Source organism: Gymnoscopelus braueri (assembly GCF_963280865.1).
Source record: "Gymnoscopelus braueri genome assembly, chromosome: 1".
NCBI lineage: Eukaryota > Metazoa > Chordata > Actinopteri > Myctophiformes > Myctophidae > Gymnoscopelus > Gymnoscopelus braueri.
The window spans coordinates 35,017,923-35,040,031 of record NC_137603.1 but is presented as its reverse complement, the minus strand read 5'-3'; the positions used below and the strand labels follow the sequence as shown (position 1 = coordinate 35,040,031).

Sequence of the window (22,109 nt, the reverse complement as noted above, 5' to 3'; positions counted from 1 at the left end):
CTCACTCAACAGCCGCACCGAGGAACCGCCGTAGCGTCGGATATTACCCGATGTTTGCTTTCTAAGCTTGATCTAGCCTTTGATTGCCTTTCAATAAAACCATATTTGATAGACATAGGTATCACCTACATGTTACTGATTATAGGGAATGTTATATTATTGTGATCCGTTGTTTATTTCCTGAGCAATGGAATCATGTTGCGGTGAAAACTCGAAAACGCTTGGACACTATACCGATGTTGGCTCCATAAGCTGTAGCCTTTGATTTCCTTTGAATAAAACCATATTTGATCAAGGAATTGACACTCTCACTTCTGGTGATCATAGGAAAATTAGAATCACAGATTTTCGTTGAGAATTAGCAGAGAGAGAGAGAGAGAGAGAGCGAGAGAGCGAGCCTGATGTTGCCATTCTGCGCCGTTGCGCGCCCGGCCCGACAGCGTATCCATTGCAACCAGAACCAACTGTACACCAACAAGGACAAAACGATAATAATAATTATTAGTATTATAATAATAGCATCAATTCGTTCACCATAATAAAGAATAGGATGGACGCACACTGTCGCACAGGCTATTATATCGCATATTCCAAGTAAATCCACCGTGCGTAAAGGTGAGTATAAGGATCTTGAGGGAACATTTTAGGATCTCGAGCGCTCAAGTTAATAAGACGTTAGAACGACATAAGGATCTTGAGGGCACGAGATAAGGATCTTGAGGGCACGACATAAGGATCTTGTTCCCTCACTTTATTATGATGTGGGAATGTCTTAGGATCTCGTGCGCTCAAGTTAATAAGACGTTAGAACGAGATAAGGATCTTGAGGGCACGACATAAGGATCTTGAGGGCACGACATAAGGATCTTGAGGGCACGACATAAGGATCTTGTTCCCTCACTTTATTATGATGTGGGAATGTCTTAGGATCTCGAGCGCACAACTTAGGATGTCGTGCGCTCGAGATAGGATGTCGTGCGCTCGAGATAGGATGTCGTGCGCTCGAGATAAAAAAAAATCTGCTCTATGGCCCTTTAGGGGCTCCGTAGGTTCCTACTTGTCAGTTGCTGTTTTTAGAAAATGTGAGAATGCCCCTTTAAGAGCAAACAATCGGGTGGGATTTGATTGGCTTGGAGGTATAGTAGTCAGCCCAGGTGCGGTGTGTGTGTGTGTGTGTGTGTGTGTGTGAGTCGAGGATGTACATCTGATGTACAGGCTGATAAACGTCCTGGAGTGTGAAAATAAACCCACAAAAATACAGGTAAGCCTGCAATGGCCTTGAAACGTCAAGTATTTATATCTATATTCAACCTATATTCATGTTGTTTACATTGCGAGTGAATTTGGGGGAGATGGGAAACTACGTATGCCTGATTTATACTTGGTTCTGCATCATGTTGTGCACCGAATATATCAGATCTTCAAGCTCACAAAGCGATGCACTGTGACACTTGTAAGCTTTTAGAAGTATCAATAAGTCTTTATCGTGCAGTTGTGGACAGAAATATATGCATTTACATGAGTATTGTAATTCATATTTTTCAAGTATCTGTACTCCGTCAGTATTCTTTTTTTTTACCTTTTTAATTTGACTACACTTAATTTTAAAGAAAAATATTGTACTTTTGAGTCCACTATATTTCTATGAACATTGTTGTTTTGTCCATTTGAGATGGACAGTTTAGACAACAATAGATGTCATTCCAACAAATTGTTTTGGTTCAGAAGTTCACTTCTTTTCACCTTTTAAAACTGATTGTTTGAAAGATTGTGAATGAATACAATCTCTATTACAGTGTGCATGGATGATAGCAGTGTTTTTGTGGCTGTTACAAATTTATGAAGGATTTTAAATATTGGTTAAATGTTGGGTCTAAAGGCAACTTGTTGTGATTCGGCTACAATTTAATTTAATTGAAAACTAGATTAAAATTTTGTCTCATGAATCTGCATACAGCAATTCAAATGGCTGACTAATGCCTACATGTACACACATGCAAGCACACACGCAGGCACTCACATACGCGCACACACACATTTTAAATCAAGTGCTCCAACTCAAGTAAAGCATGGACTGAGTAACGTTCAGTTGTAGTGGAATAATTTGTTATATGACTTTCCTTGTACTTTGTCCACCACTGTTATTGGAAAATATAGATCAGCAGATTGGGTATAATAAAACTGTTTTATTTAAGTATTCCAGTACTGTGTCCAATACATACTGAGAGTAATAATAATAATATTCTGTAAATAATTATCCACATCCTTGCAGGTATTGGCCGATACCTGTATTGAAAAGCCTACGCAATAACATAATAATGATTTAGTACAGGGATAGTCAGGTGCAAAGTCTTGGATTATTTTTTTATTGATATAAACACAGAACAAAAGTTAATAATTGCTAACAGGCTTTACTGCAGATAACCAGCCTGCATGGTCATTAAGCCGAGATCAGAGGCTTGTACTTTGTGCATTAGGATGATTTTGACCTTCATCAAGTATCTGATAAAGGTCCAGTCTTACAACTTGATCATTCCATACCGCCATTCTAGTTCAACCAGGCAATGTGCTGTACATGTCATTGCTTCTCAAAGCTTTCAATTTCAATGACGCCCATTTCAGTTTGCATTAGACCACAGACCACCATAGCTCTGTACACTCTCAGAGTTACAGACCTGTAAGGGTCCATTGGGTTCAATGTGTAGGCTACTCTCAGAGTTAAAGACATGTAAGGGTTCATTTAGTTCCATCTGTACACTCTCAGAGTTAGACCTGTAAGGGTTAAATTGGTTCCATTCATACTCTCTCAGAGTTACAGACCTGTAAGGGTCCATTTGGTTCCATTTGAACACTGTCAGAGTTACAGACCAGTAAGGGTCCATTTGGTTCAATTTGTACACTGTCAGAGTTACAGACCTGTAAGGGTCCATTTGGTTCCATTTGAACACTGTCAGATTTACAGACCAGTAAGGGTCCATTTGATTCAATTTGAACACTGTCAGAGTTACAGACCTGTAAGGGTTCATTTGGTTCCATTTGAACACTGTCAGAGTTACAGACCTGTAAGGGTCCATTTGGTTCCATTTGCACACTGTCAGAGTTACAGACCTGTAAGGGTCCATTTGGTCATTTGTACACTGTCAGAGTTACACCAGGGTTTCCGCTAGGCAATTTCAAAAAATGCCAGGAGACCTGGTGGCGTTATAACACTTTTCTTTTTTATGTTACTCCTACAAATTTTGTCCAAACATCATGCAAATCGGTACACATTATCTCTGTAGTCAAGTGATCAAGATGGTTCCGTCCCATTTTTCCTATGGCCCACAACAATCTACCCGACCTGGCGGAGACCTGTGCTCCGAGGAGCACTTTTTCTAGTTACTCCTCGTTACGTTAGCGATGCGCTTCTTTACTTTATCACAGATGCAATCTATCCCTGTGTTTATAGACCACCGAAGTCTGACGTCATTTACACATCCTTTGTTTGTCTACCTGGTTCGCAGTTTTCCACCCCCATTTTGAATCCCATAGACGTATTTAATATCGCGTCAAATAAGAACTGTGTTCCAAAAATAAACAAATGACCCCGGCGGTTTGACTCTTATGGATATGAAGCATCAACTGACGGTGAGAAAACGCTAATGTTACTTCCGCCGAATTAGTTAAATTTTCGCCAGAAACAGACTGTTTCAAATATAAGTGACAGACTATCATAAACTATACAGAACCTCCTCCCTGACAATATCGCCGAGATAGTTTGTTTATTTTTGGACCACAATTCTTATTTGAGACGATTCTAAGATGACCCAATGTTATTCTCCATAGCTAAATTACTTTACTAACCTGGGGATGAACGAGTGACGTAAGGACTTCGGTGGTCTGTAGTAGCCTAAATAATATCTATCTACTACTCCGTCATGCAGGTGTCGCTTGCCAAAAAATAACTGAATAAAGTCAGGGGGGGCGTGAGTGAACTGCTTGTGCGACTGTCGCACAGTATAAACACATTAATATATGTTTTGGGATTAGCATATCATTCAACCTTAATATGCAAAACCAACGGCTTTTGTTTTGTTGTGTTAATGTTAATTATGTCATGGTTGAACGTTGATTATTACTTGCCTGCAATGTATGTGTGTCAATTTTCTGCAACTTTCCCCACTTTATCCATTACAGACAGACAGTTACTGTGCTTGCAGGACTATAATATCCATGACCCATACGAGTTCGGGTCCCTCTTTTATTAACGTCAATTGGGTCCGGCTTGTTTCAGATTCTATCACATCGGGACCCCGGTTCTGTTTCATATCATCCGAGCGAACCAGACTCGTAAGCTACTCAGCGCTGATTAGGAGGAGCCGAGCCACAGCTGTGTAAAGTTTGATTTGTGCTTCGCCATATGACGGTGTTGTTGCAGATCAAAAATAGCAGACACACAAGCTCACAATGCGGCGCCTTGCGCCGTGTTGTGAGCTTGTATTTCTGATATTTTCAATGCGCGACACCATCGTACGACGAATAGGCTGATCTATCAGATAACTTCAGCACACTGCCACAGCAAAAGCAGGCTGTCGGGACTTTATGATTTTATGACGTTATGGACTTTCACCATTATGATTGTGATTATGATTTAATGGTTGTAAACTACGTATTGCAATCATGCAATGTTGTTACTTTATCCAAATAATAATATTAATAATAGGCTTAAATGATCAAATAGCTTAATTACAGCATTCTCCCAATCGGCCATGGCCGGTGATCATTATAATTAACGGCCAATTAAACATTTTATTGGTCAATGGAAAACCTGTTACAGACCTGTAAGGGTCCATTTGGTTCCATTTGTTCCTAACTATCACTGATTTATCTGGAGACCCCCTGGCACCCCCTCAAGGACCCCTGGGACACTCTAAGAACCACTGGAACATGTAGTAGTGTTGCACAATGAACTGTTTCTCATGGCATAATTACAGACAAGTAATGTTAATATTATAAAGAACATTATAATGGATGAATCTCTCTCTCTCTCTCTCTCTCTCTCTCTCTCTCTCTCTCTCCACTGTTATCTAAGCAGGCTTCATCAGTGTGTTTTCATGGCTACAGATAAGAACCAGTGACACACAGGAGTCATGACAGGTAAGAACTGCACCAAGAAACTACTAGTCTATGTTGCCTCCCACAATTTTCAAATGCTTCCGTCAGACAGTCTGAGGCTCTGAAAATGATCTGTTTCGTCTTCACAGTCACGCAAATGTGTCCTAATATGAATCATAATAATCAAAGCATAATATAGCTTGCTGCTTAGCAGAAATGGAAATGATAAAACAAATGTAAAGACACTTTCAAAAATTAAGAAAATATGAAATGACGAACAGACGACAGCTTCCATTCTCTGCTTTTGGGATGTGTAGTTCCACACTCTATAACAAAGACTAGCAAACCACTCACACACACATTCAAATGTACAACTGTGTGTGGAGTACTGTTTGATGGTCATTGTCTCAATGGTTTAATACATGTTCCAATAAAAAAGTAAATATTACTTTTTTTATTTATTTTTTAATAATCTGTGTCTCTTATCTTAATATATTCATATTGTGTACAGAGTTGTAATGTTTCATGTTTCCTTTAAAGCAATAGGACACTTAAAGGAGTAGTTCACCCAAAAAATGACTTATTTTCTATCAATTGCACACCTTGAAGCCTTGAATTCATGGATTTGTTTTTGTTTTTGTTGCATTCCTAAGCTAATAATTTGATTCCCGTCTCCTACCGACTAATGTATCCGGTAGGAGACACAAAGTAGATTATTTGTGTCTCCTACCGTAAATACACACGGTCATCAAATTGTTGGCTTAGGAATGCGACAAAAACAAAAATAAATCCAAGAATTCAAGGCTTTATGGGGCGTGCAATTTATATAAATGAAGTAATTATTTGGGTGAACTCCTCCTTTAAGTAGATGTTTGGATTGTGTAGTTACCTACATGATGTAACTCCATAAGTCCGGGGTTTCTTCCTACTAAAATAGCTAAATCAACAGGAAGTTGATAAAAAAAACGGAGGTGTTTTGTGATGTTATGTATTGTCACAATCTGCTGAGTGACTTTGAGAGCTTTTTCACTGTACAATGTAAGTCAATCAGGACATTCAACGATCATTTCCTAATCAATGGAGCAATTATTATTTCTCGCCCCACCCACTTGAGTTACATCATGGCAAGGTAACTATACAACCCTAAAGTGTCCTGTTTCTTCATAGTTTAAATTCATATTGTGTTTAAGTTTGTATTCTACTCACTGTCTTCCTCCATCCATACTTCATATCTCTGCTGTCGGGCAGAAACCAGCAAACTCCAAAATGTTCATTTTTCAGGGAATGAAAAAAACAAAATATATTTTTTACAGGAAATGAAGAAAACCTTATATTTTTTAAACAAAGCAATACTGCATCATTAAAGTTGGTATAGTGACTTTATATATGGTCAGATACTTGCATGTGTCATTATATTATTACCATTTTACCCCAATCCAGCTCAAGTGGATTTAGGAGGTTTTGTCCATCATTGTGAATTAATGCCCTGATGCTTCATGACATTGCTTATGTAGGCCTACAATAATAAGCAGGACTTTACATATTACAATAACTTCTGCAAAGAGGGGTTCAGTTTTTGTAGAACTAGCGAGATAAATGCTATATGAACTAATTTCTTGTCACATTGCTCTCCTCAGAAAACACCGAATAGGCTTGGTTGACAGTATGAGGATCCAATGGAGTTAGGACGTTTTGTCAGAAGCGCCTTTTAACACTTGTCATTGGTTCAATATGTTTTAACTAACACACAGACGTAATATCGTTGATTTATGAAAAACAATAATTAATTGGATAACATATTATCCAATGTGAGAGTGTGTGACGCATTGTGGGCTTGTAGATCTGCTATTTTCAAAAACTTTTGACAAAATGTGAAAAACTTGGAATGCTTTTGCAAACATTTTAACACCACAAATGTTATATGGTGGTCCCTGACAATAACCTCGTGGTTGGACATGGACATACAGTCAGTGGGAAAAGCATTCACATGTTTTACTTAAAGGGATATTTCACTTTCAAAAAAACTTTTGGTCATTTTATCATCTACTCAGGCCTTTGTGAACCCCCCAGACAGTTTTTTTTTTTTTTTTTATCCCGTGATTTTTGTAACCCATTTTTTTCACCCGGTGCCAATTTCCTAAGTGATCCTGGGCACTACACCAGCCCTGCACCAGCACTACACCAGTCCCCCACAGTAGGGAGGCCAGGGCCGAGCTCATGCTTCCTTCAATTCATGAGAGCCAACTGACCTTCTTGTCACCTGACAGGGGGGAGTTTCCCTAATTGGACGTAGCGCGTGGAAGGAACACGTTATTCCAACCAGTTCCCTTCCCCTCCATCAGGCACCCTGGCTGTCATGGGGGAGGCGGTATAGTGACCAGGATTACTACATGTTTTTGTGAGGGTATTAACTACCCTAGGAGACACGGGGAGAACATGCAAACTCCACACAGAGTAGGCCCTTTCGCCAACCCCACCTAGGGTATGGGCGCTGATGACGCGGAGGAGAAGACACGCCCCCAGTGCCCACAGCGTCCCCGGCGGGAATCGAACCCAGGACCTTTTAGCTGTGAGGCGACAGCGCTACCGACTGCGCCACCGTGCCTCCTCCCCAGACAGTTTTTAAGTTGCTTGATTCATTATTTAAATATTTGATATCCATTTTATCAGACACGCCCCCTTCCTATACAAACCCATTGTAACTTCAAAGTCCATTTTAACCATGTTAGATTCATCAAAAACACCCGTCCTTGGTTCTGGTGACTCATCCTGCCCTCCTAATGCGTGAGGGGGCCGTGTTTTTCTGATTACTTTTTTCATTTATTATTATTATTTTTTTTATTGTATTTTATTTTTTTCATTTTCCAAAACAAATATTGAAAATAAACTAAAAAAGTAATTGAAAAAACACGGCCCCCTCACGCATTAGGAGGGCAGGATGAGTCACCAGAACCAAGGATTGTTGTTTTTGACGAATCTAACATGGTTAAAATGAAGTTTGAAGTTACAATGGGTTTGTATAGGAAGGGGGCGTGTCTGATAAAATGAATATCAAATATCTAAATTATGAATCAAGCTACCTAAAAAACTGTCTGGGGGTTCACAAAGGCCTGAGTAGATGATAAAATGACCAAAAGTTTTTTTGAAAGTGAAATATCCCTTTAAGTAAAAGTATCAATACTGCAATGTAGAAAATCTAGAAATACTCTGTTACAAGTTAAAGTCCGGAATTATAAATGTAAAAGTACAAAAATATTGTTATCTAAATGTACTTAAAGTACGAAAACTAGAAAGTAGGCTACTCATTATGCAGAATGTCCCATTTCACAAGTTGTCAAATGTATGACATCTTTTGAAAATAGCAGATCTACAAGATCTGTGAACGGGCCCTCGACGTTCTGTCCAAGATACAAGCCTTTAAGGCTACATAGCTTAAGCAAATGAACCGAAACCTAAAACATTAAAATAAACAGACAAAAAGTTTGAGTAAAAAAGAAGTTTGGAAAAAAAGAAGTTCGGAAAGAAAAATTAAAAAAAAAAAAATCTGAAAAACAAAGTCCACCCATACATGTTGGACTCTGTAGCATGCTGCCATCTGGAGTTATAGCTGTTTAAAGGCCGGCCAATAGGAAGACAGAGGGGGCGGAGCTACAGCTCGTCCCTATTGGTGGTCTAAGTCCACATACCAAATCTGTACTCGGTAGCATGCTGCAAACTCGAGTTATGGCTATTTAAAGGCCGGCCAATAGGAAGACAGAAGGGGCGGAGCTACAGCTCGTCCCTATTGGTGGTCTTAGTCCACATACCAAATTTGGACTCGGTAGCAGGCTGCCAACCGGAGTTATGGCTGTTTAAAGCCCAGCCAATAGGAATTGTAGATCGGCTATTCTCACTTCCTGTTTGGCGTTGAAGTTTGACGCTTAGCCACGGTCACGCCGTTTTACGAAAACTCTAGCTTTTGATAACTTTTCATTGTTAACGTCTTTTATGTACTCTGAGCGAATTTGAGGCGGATCCGACAATCCGCGTAGGAGGAGTTCGTTAAAGTACAACCTGTGAAAATGGCGTGAAATGCACCAAAACGCCACTATCAATTAAAAATGGCCGACTTCCTGTTTGGTTTTTGTCATTGCTCCAAGAGAGAGAAGTTGGGACATGATACAGGTGTGTACAGATTTTTATGTGTAGGTGAACCCGTATTGTCGGGCTTGAAGCACAAAGCTTTGTAGGGGGCGCTATTGAGCCATTAGGCCACGCCCACTTTTTTTTATTTTTATACACGTCATTTTTCACCACTGATGATGTGTGTGCACAGTAGCGTAACTTTTGGAGTACGTGTAAGCCTTCATTTTCCCGTTTCAATGTCGGGAAGAATCGGAAGAATAATGATAATAATTAAAGCTGCAAGCAGCGATGAACGGGCCCTCGACGTTCTGTCCAAGATACAACCCCGTAAGGTTACAGGGCTTAAGCAATTTCAGCCTGTCCCTATTGGCCGTCTAAGTGTACCTAGCAAATTTCATAGGTATTCGATGCTCGGAACCAGTGTTATGGCTGTTTAAAGCCCAGCCAATAGGAAGACAGAGGGGGCGGGGCTTCAGCAATTACAGCTCGTCCCAATTGGTGGTCTAAGTCCACATACCAAATTTGTACTCTGTAGCATGCTGCGAACTCGAGTTATGGCTGTTTAAAGGCCAGCCAATAGGAAGATAGAGGGGGCGGGCTTCAGAAATTACAGATCATCCCTATTGGTGGTCTAAGTCCACATACCAAATTTGTACTCGGTAGCATGCTGCGAACTCGAGTTATGGCTGTTTAATGGTCAGCCAATAGGAAGACAGAGGGGGCGGGGCTTCAGCAATTAAAGCTTGTCCCTATTGGTGGTCTAAGTCCACATACCAAATTTGTACTCTGTAGCATACTGCGAACTCGAGTTATGGCTGTTTAAAGGCCAGCCAATAGGAAGACAGAGGGGGCAGGGCTTCAGAAATTACAGATCGTTCCTATTGGTGGTCTTAGTCCACATACCAAATTTGGACTCGGTAGCATGCTGCGAACCGAAGTTATGGCTGTTTAAAGGCTGGCCAATAGGAAGACAGAGGGGGCGGAGCTTCATAAATTACAGCTCGTCCCTATTGGTGGTCTTATTCCACATACCAAATTTGTACTCGGTAGCAGGCTGCCAACCGAAGTTATGGCTGTTTAAAGGCCAACCAATAGGAATTGTAGATTGGCTAGTCTCACTTCCTGTTTGGCGTTGAAGTTTGACGCTTTGCCACGGTCACGCCGTTTTACGAAAACTCAAGCTTTTGATATCTTTTCATCGTTAACGTCTTTTATGCACTCTGAGCGAATTTGAGGCGGATCCGATCATCCGCCTGGGAGGAGTTCGTTAAAGTACAACCCGTGCAAATGGCGTGAAATGCACCAAAACGCCACTATCAATTCAAAATAGCCGACTTCCTGTTTGGTTTTGGTCATGGCTCCAAGAGACTTTTTCGTAAGTTGGGACATGATACAGGTGTGTACCGATTTTTATACATGTAGGTGGCACCGTATTGTCGGGCTTGAAGCACGAAGTTTTGTAGGGGGCGCTATTGAGCCATTAGGCCACGCCCATTTTTTTTCTTTTTTTGTGCGGTGAAACCGCCCCTATAAGTGAGGTTTGGAAAAATGTACAAATATCCTGCGCTGTGAAACCGCCCCTATAAGTGAGGTTTGGAAATTTGTACAATTATCCTGCACCGTGATTGGCCAATCACAATCTATTCAGGACTGTGATTGGCCAGTGTCACATGACACATGTGCATAGCCCTATATAAGAAACCATAACTAGAAAAAAAACATAAATTAGTTTTTTTCAAGTTATGGTTTCGTCCATCATAAAGAGTGTTTCAATAAATGTATTTATCTTTTGTACATGATTGGTTGACTCCATTCAGTATTGTGATTAGCTAGCAAGACACCGCCCACTTCACAGAGGGTGTGATTTTTCTTAGATACGTAATTTATCACCACTGATGATGTGTGTGCACAGTAGCGTAACTTTTGGAGTACGTGTAAGCCTTCATTTTCCCATTTTCCTTCATTATCGGGAAGAATCGGAAGAATAATAACTAGAAAAAGTGCTCCTCGGAGCACAGGTCTCCGTCAGGTCAGGCACGTTATTGTGGCCTCCTGGTGGCGCAATAATAGGCCAATGTGAAAAGCGTGCCATTTATTCGTAGGTCGTTCACGGCAATCGGACACTGCATTCATGATTTGAGTCATTTTGTTCCAAAAATGTGTTTTGCTCAATTAGACCTGCTGGTTATAGCGCCACCATGAGGCTGATTTGAAACATTTCAAGTGGCATTTCTTCCTCGGCCTAGTGGGAATGTGTGTGTGCAATTTTATGGAAATGGCAAGCTGCGTTCATGATTCGAGGCAGTTTGTTCAAAACGGACCAATCCTGCAAACTTTGGATGGCAACCTTAACCAATGAGGATGGAATATGGGAAATCGGACAGATCCGTGTTGATCACATGACTATAGAGATACTGTGTACCGATTTGCATGAGGTTTGGTTAAAAACTGTAGGAATAATGGGAAAAAATGGGTTTTGCACAAATCGGCCTCCTGGTGGCCCTATAACAGGCCCATGTGAAAATCTTGAGGCAGAGGTTCTGAATTGGCATCCAGGGAGTGTGTGTGCACAGTTTCGCAGCGACCGGGCCAACGGTGCCAGAGATTAGCTGGTAACACACGGACAGGACGGACGGACACACACACGAACACACGGACGGACGGAGGGTAAAACATACTCTCTCGCCATGCCTTCGGCCTGGCGGAGACAATAATCATTGCAGTTTCAATAGGGCTTCACACTACTGTGCAGTGCTCGGGCCCTAATAATGGAGGAGGATAGATTCTATAGCCTGAAGGGACAGTCATGGGTTTCTTTGGATGTTGTTGGTTGTCAGGGCAATATCACAACCAATTGGTGGACGGCCAACCAATGATGCTCCGCGAGATGCAATCTCTGCTCCGGACCCTTTTTTAGCAAACTTGCCCCCTTTTTCCCCACACACAGACCGTTCTTTAGCAAACCCGGCCCCCTTTTCACCACAGCCACGCCCACCAGGGAACAGGAGTGCACGCCTACATTCCAATCATTCCATTGTACCGGAGTGTACGAGTGTATCCCACACTCAAAAAGAAATAAGTGAAAATGGAGTTAGCTGGTTTCTGCCCGACAGCAACAATATGACATTGCGGGCAGATGCACTTTGTATTGACCTCCACTGTGCTTCTGTCCCTGCCTCTCTCTCTCTCTATCTCTCTATCTCTCTCTCTCTCTCTCTCTCTCTCTCTCTCTCTCTCTCTCTCTGTATATGTGTGTGTGTGTGTGTGTGTGTGTGTGTGTGTGTGTGTGTGTGTGTGTATGTGTGCGTGCGTGCGTGCGTGCGTGCGTGCGTGCGTCTCGATCACTCTATTTTTCTCTCTTTATCTTTTTGCCATTCAATCTCTTTCTCTATTAGACACTTATCGGAATCTCTCAACATTAAAACAACAGTAAACTGCCGTAAAGAACACATCACATGGTAAGTTTATTTACAACAGAATGATCAAATCAAACTAACTGAAGGCCAGTGTTGAGTGAGTGGAATACACTCGATTTTCCATTCTGATCCATTTCAGAATAGCCTCCTCAGTTATTGTCTGTATGTCCTATCTAATGTAACATTTTACACACAGTACATACAGTAACAATCTCTTCATACCCAAATCATTAATTGCATGAAGCTGATATGTTTATATTCTCTGTACCAGGAATCAACCATGGAGACACTTGAGGAACGTATCTTGGATGCTCTGGAGGAGCTGGAAGAAAAGAAGTTTTCCGCTTTCAAGGGCCGCCTGCGACACCGTGATAACCTTGGAGGCCTCAAACCAATCCCATGGTCTGAATTGCAGAAAGCTGATAGGTTGGAGACTGCCCAGCTGATCAAGCAGACCTTCACCAGTGATGCACCTCAGGTCATGGGGAAAGTTCTGAAGAAGATGAACAGGACAGATCTACTGAAGGGGTTTCCAGAGATATGTGAAGGTAGGTGAAGAGAGTATAGATATGTGTACAACTTAATGCTACTGTATATTAAAACTCATGTAGATTGTACTGGGGAATTAACACACGCACGCACACACCACACGCGCGCGTGCGCACGCACGCACGCACACGCACGCACGCACACGCACACGTTTATAAGGGGGTGGGTGTGTGAAGAGAAGGCCATTTGCTGATATCCCATAAAATATCTATCTTTTTTACAGCATAATGTTAGCAGGTATGACCTAAGAACTAGTTTGTTATATATTTCATATATAGCACCAAATCACAACAAAGGTTAGAGCAAGTGTGTGTGGTGCAGTCTGTTTTAACTTAGTTATGTGTAAATGTCAGCTGTAATGGAGTGTGTTAAACTGAACACCCTCCCAAGGGTTGTACCGGCTGTGTGTAGTTAGCCTATAAGTCCAGTTGTCAGTCAACCTTTTACAACACAATGTGGTGACTTTTCCTCAGTGTTTGGGTCGGCTGGTCAATTGATTCACGAGTACAGAAGGCCTATTTTAGCCAACATTTAATCAATGGAGGTGAACTTTTAGCCAGAAATTCAAAATAAATCAGTTGACTATGTGTGGTACCTGGTCCGACAGATGCAGCTTCAAGCTCAGCAACCCGGTCTCCTCATCACCCTACCTCTACATCTACCCAGAATCGTACGCTCAACTGCGGTTTGAACTGTTTCAAAGCCAAAAGGAAAACAAAGAAAAGAAACAGTGAACCAGCTCCAACACAAACCAATGAAGCAGCTACAAAACCTACCAGTGAACCAGCTCCAACACCTACCAGTGAACCAGCTCCAACACCTACCAGTGAAACAGCTCCAACACCTACCAGTGAACCAGCTACAACTGAAAGAGGAGGTGAGAAGCATTGTTAATTGACAACAAACACTGTCATATTTTGTGCCACATAATGATCAGTTTGTAAATGGGCTATTTCGCTATTGGAAGTGGTTAAGTGGTTAAGTAGTTACGAAAATGTCCCCTCCTCTTTTTTTAACAAACAGAACCCTATATGATCATGAAGAAGGAAAAAAACGGTCTATAGTGTACTGCATAGTCACAGTGCTAAACTTGTGTGTATTGTATAGTCACAGTACTAAACTAGTGTGTATTGTATAGTCACAGTACTAAACTAGTGTGTATTGTATAGTCACAGTACTAAACTAGTGTGTATTGTATAGTGGACAACATGTGAAAACATTGAGTGACTCAGTAGTTTTTTGTCGCATTCCTGAGACAATAATTTGATTACCGGCAGAAAGATGCCAATGTTTCCGGTAGGACACTCAAAGGAGTCTCTTTGAGTGTCCTACCGGTACCTGGTCATCAAATGATTGGCTCAGAAACAAAAAAAATGTCCATGAATTCAAGGCTTCATGGGGTGTGTAATTGATAGAAAATAAGTCATGTTTTGGGTGAACTATTCCTTTAATCAGCTGATGATTTTATATTATTTGCTGTATCATTCTAGATTATGTTAATTTATTTTAATTGAAGAGGTTAATTTAAGATCAAGTTATATTTATTTTTACATTGTATAATGCAGCATTGAGATTCTTACTGTATATGATGAACCTGTATTTTCATTGATGCAATAGGTTCTGAAGGTAGTGGCAACAAGAAGGATAAGGTACTTTATGTGCATTTGGTGACACAAGATCTTCAGAATATTTTGCTCCATATGTGATTGTATTAACCGACTTCTTGTTTGATTGTTCATTATAAAGGTTGACAAAGGACCACATTCTGTGAAGAATTCTGAAAACATCAGCCCAGAGGAGCAACGTCAAAGAGAATTTCATGAACTTTGTTGCAGACTTAACCTCCAAAACAACCATCTAGATAAGTTGACAACAGCTGACTTTCGGAAAATAGGCCCTATCATTAAAAAGCCTTATCAGATAACTGAGAGTGACTTAGCACATACATTCATTCTGAAGTTGTTGATGCTAGACCATAGAGCCAGGTACATTCCAGTAATAATAGACAGTACAGAAGATGACCATTTAAAATACACTCCAGATTCTGACATGGTTGCCACAGAAGAAAGTTTATTTGATATGTTATGCAGGGCCAATGTAAACACTGATCAGAGCATGGATCAATGTCATGTCCATCCAATGGATGTTCAGATGGCTGTGTTTCACTGCTCAGATAGCTTTCTCAGACAGAACGTGATTACCAAATTATCACAGTGTCAATATGCCTTACCTTTGCTTGTGCCTGACCCATTCACAAGGGACATCCAGTGTCCTTTGTGGACATTTAGGCAAATAAGAAAAAGTTGGAAGGTAACTGGTAATTCAGGTGCCATCACATGTAGGAACATGCCTATTTGCCAAGCTAAGACACATATGGTGTCATTTTTACGCCTTGGCTCAGTGTCATCATCTAAATCTCAGCTGATGAATACCTTAATTAATGACCGTCACAGCACGTTCTTTCATAGGAATTGTCCAGGTGCCACCAAATCTCACTGCCTGATAGATGGTATGGCAGAGATTGCCTGGTACTTCCCTGCTGGAAAATCAAATGATGCTTTCTCTGACTGTGTTGCCTTCTGTAATCTTCATGGAGATGCTCTATCACTTGAAAAACAGCGTGACATACTGATCGATAAGGCTTCAGTCAATGTTGTCCTTTTACCTACTCTGGGAAAAGGTGACAAAAGTATGACAGTGGTGTCAGACCTTTTTAAGGGTCCAAAACCTCTCATTTGTCTCCTTGCTGATAATGACTCTGTTGCAAAACAGATAAACCCAGGAAAGTATAGATTGGGTGTGAAGGATAGAAGTCAGTCAGATGTGGCTGAAGAATTGAAAAGAATCATTAGAAACATATTGTCAACATCAGAAGCATCCTTCCAACTTGAAAGCATGGGAAATGCTTCTGGGATCAAAACAGATGAAGATGACCCTGAATGCCAAACAGGGAAATCTGCTGCTGCGATGATTGTTAATTTGCTTGAAAAAACAGAGCTTTCAAAGATCAAAGACACATTTCTACCACGTCATGGGCACTTGTGGCATGAGTGGTGCAGAATAAATAAAGAGCTGTACCGCCTCAGCGGACACATTGAGATGGACAAATCTGAAAAAGAAAAGAAGATGAAACAAATGAGACAGGAACAATGTGACAAACCATCCAGTGAGCTGATGCAGATGTTTATAAAAAATCTGCAGTCTTCAGAATTGAATGAAAGAGTCTACTTCCTAAAATGGATTGAATTCTTTCTGGATAACGTTTTCACGGATAAACTCTCTGAAATCAACCAGGATTATGATAAAAAGTGGTCTGAGGTCTTGGCTTTGAAAAAGAAGAAAGAGCAGGACACATCACAACTGCTGAAGAAGAAACAAAAGGAGTTGGAGGACATTTCGGATAAACTACAGTCAGCAACTGTTGGAGTTGAGCACATCTTGAGAGAAATAGGACAAATCTATGAAGCCCATGCCTGTTTTAGTAATAGAGAGAACTTGTCTCATTACCCTAAGTTGGCTGCAGAGCTTATGATAGCAGGACACCCAATGGAACTGATGGATGGAGATGCAGCTCATGTGCCTTTAACATGGATCACTAGTGTTCTAGATGAGCTCATCAAAACACTGGGAGACAAGAAAGTTTTTGTTTTGTCAGTTTTAGGCATCCAGAGCAGTGGAAAATCTACCATGCTGAATGCAATGTTTGGCTTGAAGTTTGCAGTAAGTGCTGGCAGGTGCACTAGAGGAACCTTCATGCAGCTAGTGAAAGTGTCAAAGGAGATCCAGAAAGACTTCAAGTTTGACTATTTCCTGGTTGTGGACACAGAAGGACTGTGTGCTCCTGAGCTGGCAGGGCAGGACACTCGTCACCATGACAATCAATTGGCAACATTTGTCATTGGCCTGGGAAACATGACTTTGATCAACATCTTTGGAGAGAATGCATCTGATATGCAAGATGTTCTTCATATTGCTGTTCAGGCCGTCATGAGAATGAAACAGGTTAAACTGTCTCCAAGTTGTGTGTTCGTTCACCAGAATGTTACAGCTATAGAAGCTGGTGACAAAAACAAGGTGGGAAAGAGACGTCTACAAGAACAACTTGATGAGATGACCAAGCTAGCTGCCAAAGAGGAAGGCTCTATTGCAAAATTCTTCAGTGATGTCATTGCATTTAATGTAGAAACAGATGTGAAATACATTCCTCAGCTGTGGGAAGGTAATCCACCCATGGCTCCTCCAAACCCAGGTTATAGTGAAAGCATCCAAGAGCTGAAGAACACAATCCTCTTAAAAGCAAAAGAGTCATATGGAATGACACTTTCAGATTTCAACAGCACCATTAAAGAACTTTGGGATGCCCTGCTGAATGAAAACTTTGTCTTCAGTTTCAAAAACACACAGGAAATTGCTCTGTACAGAAAACTTGACAAAGAGTATGGGAAATGGACCTGGGATTTAAGGCAATCAATGTTGACAACTGAAAACCAACTTTTCATCAGAATTGAAAATGAAAGACTTGAAAGAATTGACCACCATGACCTTGTCAAAGGCATTAATAAGAGCCGAGAAGAGGTGGACGAAAAAATGAAAAAGCACTTTGATGATAACAGTGTTAAAGATACACTGATACAATGGAAAGGACGATTTGAAATCAACATTGAGAATTTCCACAATGATCAGGTGAAAGGAGCTAAACAGAAGCTAGAGAAAATCATTCAACAGAGGAATGCTCGAAAAATGCTGGATGACAAGAAGACAGAGTATGAGAACAAGCTCATAAAGAAGAGCCAAGAGCTTGCCCACAAATTAAAAAAAACAGGAAAGGGTGAGCTGGCTCTTGCAGAGGAATTCAACATTGTTTGGAAAAAGTGGGTTTCTGACACTGCTGATATTCCTCCCATAAAGGAGATCAACATTCATGACGATATTGATTCTGTCCTTAGAGAGAAATTCAGTGGCACACTGCCGAATCTCATAGCAAAATGCAAAAAAGATTACAAAAAAATATCAAGCATTGCAAATTATTGTGATTATGTATACACGATCGAAATAGACAATGCTGGTAAAACTTGGGGACAAAAAATGGGACTTCCTTATCAATATGTTCAACAGATAAAAACATTAATTGATGATGTTGAGGTCAAATCCAATGCCTTAATTAAGGCCAAACCTGTTGACATTACAGGCTATGATATCCGTTACTTGCATGAAGTAGCAAATATGGTCGAAACCAAAGTGAAAAAGTTTGGATTAGGAGATGAATATGCCCTTAAAACTGAGTTCACAGTTGAACTTCTACTTCATGTATTTGACATTGTAGCACGTTGGCTTTTAGAGTCTCACAAAGAATTCAAAAAGAACAATGATGCACATGCTTATTTGCAAAACAAAAAGGACCAATACTATAATGTATTCAAATGCTCTTATAAAGGGAGCTCCTCTGCCGCTGTGCTTAGTGAATTGCTTTGCAGCAAAATGAAAATGTCTGCAGTTCAGGCTGTCCATGACAAGACTGCCATTGACTTGGCTGGAGAGATGAAATGTGATCACCCTGCCTTCAGTGGGAATAGGGCCAACTTGGAGAAACATGTGTTACAATCACTAGCAGAGCAAGAAAACTTTCGTAGTTATGTGAACTACATCAGGAATCCAAGGAAACACATACATACGTTTATAGAAGAAACTGTAAACAAATACATTTCAGACAATGAGGACAAGGTACGCTGTATCATGAATAAGAATGTGGAGGACATAGTCAGGCGTCTGAATAAAGCACTGAATGGTGCAACAGCAAAGTTCAAGTCTAAGAATCAACACAAAGACACTGACATGTGGCTGGAGGAGTTTTCCAGTCAGGTAAAAGATTACCTAAGATTTGCTGCTACCAACTGGCTTGGACTTTTCAATGACATAGATAACTTTGACTTTCTTCAAGAGGAGATTCAAAAAGGCTTTGTTTCCATGAAGGCAGATCTGGACAGCCTCTCATTCAAAATGGTGGATGGAGTGAAGCCAGATCAAATTCTTATTGATCAACTGTGCAAGTGTTGCTGGGTACAGTGTCCTTTCTGTAAAGCCATTTGTACCAACACCCTTGAGGATCACAGTCCAGAAGATCACATTGCCCCTTTTCATCGTCCAGCTGGAATTGCTGGAATGCACTGGGATGACACAGAAGAACTTTTCATTTCTTTCTGCACAACAGATGTTGCAAGTGATAAAACATTCTTCGCTTCAGGAAATCCAAAGATTCCATACAAAGAGTATCGAACAGCTGGTCCAGAGTATGCTAACTGGAGAATTAGCCATGATGAGTCAAAACTGACATACTGGAAATGGTTTGTCTGTCGATTTCAAAAGGATCTGGAGGATCATTATGGCAAAAAAATTGAAGGCAGAGGAGAAATCCCTAAAGAATGGAAGAAATTTACAAAAAAGGAAGCTATTAATAGCTTGGCGTACATGTAGACTGTGAATGGGCCACAAACAACCACAACATACTATATCAGATATCAGAGTTATTTTTTAAAATTAATGAGGCAAGGCAAGGCATGGCAATTTTATTTGTATAGCACATTTCAACAACAAGGCAATTCAATGTGCTTTACACAAAACATCAAGCAAAGGAAACACAATAATACAATTATAAAATGACTTTAGGATGCATGAAACAGAATGAGTACAAATGTATAGATACCGCTACAGTGCAGAGGAGAAAAGAAAAGAGAAAAATAAGAAAAATAACTCAATCAAAGGCAGCAGCAAACAGAAAGGCCTTTAGTTGTGTTTTAAAATAAATAAGAGTGTCACCAGACCTGCAGTTTTATATGAGTTTGCTCCAGATGTGGAGCATAAAAACTAAATGCTGCATCCCCACGTTTATTTGTGGTTGTAGGAACAGAAAGCAGATCTTTCCCAGATGACCTGAGAGGTCTGGATGGTTCATGACATCGTACAGGATCAGAAATATAGTTTGGCCCTAAACCATTTAAAGCTTTATAGACCAACCAATTATTTGACACACAGGGAGCCAGTGTAAGGATTTAAAAACATATTTTGTTGTTTGAGGGAAGGGATACACTGAGGGAGACAGTACATCAGTTATTACTGGATTATTAATGTAAAAGTCCATTAACGTGCCTGGACTAAAGCAACAGGTGTGACAGTCATTTGAAAGAAGTAGAATAAAATGCATGTTTTTCCCCATCCTAAGTTATGAGTATTTGTAGTACTAAAATAATGACGATTAACTGGAAAACATTGAGTCATGAATTGTCTTTATTTTATTTGTCACTTATTTGTTAATCATTAAGCACAATGATCTTGTCAAATAAATGAATGAAACCAATTTGAAAAAGCAAATAAATCTACTTTGGGTTGTTTCTTAACAAGATGGAAGCATCAGATTTTCAATAACACTGATACTGTAGAATGAATCATATCTATATATGAATCTATCTTTATATAATGTGTCATTTACAACTACCGTATAAGTTCCCCGTTATGTGTTTGTCCATTTACACCATATCTGTTAGGGATGGTGAGTGTGACCCAAGTGCACAGCAAGGAGGAGGCAAAATGGAGGATTAAAGCCCACCCGGGCGAGTTTATTAACAATAAGCTCAACAACAACGGGGGGAAGAGGGGTGTAGGCTCCGATGGCTGCTCCAACTCAGCTCGGGATCCCGGGAAACTGGAGAGGAGAGGAGAAGCAGGGTCAGATATAAATTCACAATGAAAGTGTGCGCTGCCACTGTGTAAGGTGAACAGGCTAAGAGCTCTACTAAACTGGGAAACTAGTCAGCAAGCTATACTTTACCATACGAGTGGAAAGGTTAAGATCTGGCGCTGAGCTGTATGCCGGCCAGGCTCTTATAGCCTCTGGGGTGATTGCCAATGCAGGGCAGGTGAGGAGATTGGGGACTGGAGGCAGGTGTGCTGAGAGTGTGCTGTTGTGCCCTCTGGGTGGTGCTGATAAGTACAGAGAGGCCACAGCAGCAGGATGTGGAGGCGAGGGGGAGCGAGACGTAACAATATCTTGCACCTCTAATTGACGGCCAAACTCATGCAGGCTAAACAAGTGTATGAAAGCACTCTCCAAGCACACACATGGCCCAACTAACTCCACATTTTCCCCCCAAATTCCTCAATATTCTGCCTGTAACACCAGCTGCTTCCCATACCGTTACTCTACTTGCACGATGTACAATTAATATGAAACGCATTATGCCCCAATACTATGCAAATCACTTCGCCAGCTCGCAATTTACTTCCGGATGGTTCATTTCACCAAACTGAGCACCTTTGCCACATCAGTCAAACGGAAAAAAACAAGCGCTGGTCTATGCAAACGAGCCCAATTGAGCGCCCAAATAAGACCAAAATCGATTATACAAAAGGCAGACCTGGCAACGCAGGCTACGCCAATCATGTGACAGAGATCCACAAGCTATGGGGCAGCCATGTGCCGTACACCGTATCCTAGCAACAACGAAAGCGCTCACTCTCATTGGTCGTGTCATCCTGAGGAGTTTCCAGACAATGGCATGGCATCGCAGTGAGCTTGCACTCAAATCGCCCTGTCATTCATATTGTCAACACTTTTATGTCACTGCAGCCTGCTACTAATGTAACCAATGTTTATGTCCACTACTGTGATAGCGTTTGTTGTATTTGAGTGATTAGTGGCTAACGCACTTTTACCGTAGCATGTAGCTAACGCTAACATGGTTGTCGTGGCTGACGCAGATGTGAAATCACGTTGTCAACAATGACATTTAGTGTGGTGAATGTTACTATTCCTGCTCAGTTAGTCCATTGTAGATGGTGCGCCCACATAAGCCCTAAATCGCCGTTAGTTGGGTTACATGACTATTAAAGCACTTGGAGCTGCAATTTCATGTCATGAAAGGTGCTATACAA

The 22,109-nt window shown here is 40.9% G+C and overlaps 1 protein-coding gene across 1 annotated transcript; it reads left to right on the top strand.

Annotated features, from left to right (window-relative positions):
* Positions 1-5,107: 5,107 nt before the first annotated feature.
* Positions 5,108-21,218, top strand: LOC308088480 (interferon-induced very large GTPase 1-like; the record flags this gene model as incomplete). The annotated part of the gene is made up of 8 exons (XM_080432942.1): positions 5,108-5,136; positions 12,615-12,677; positions 12,907-13,183; positions 13,792-14,061; positions 14,802-14,833; positions 14,931-18,144; positions 20,723-20,903; positions 21,167-21,218. The coding sequence occupies exons 2-8, from the start codon at positions 12,675-12,677 to the stop codon at positions 21,216-21,218; spliced, it is 4,029 nt and encodes a 1,342-aa protein (XP_080289068.1). The 5' UTR covers positions 5,108-5,136; positions 12,615-12,674.
* Positions 21,219-22,109: the final 891 nt, after the last annotated feature.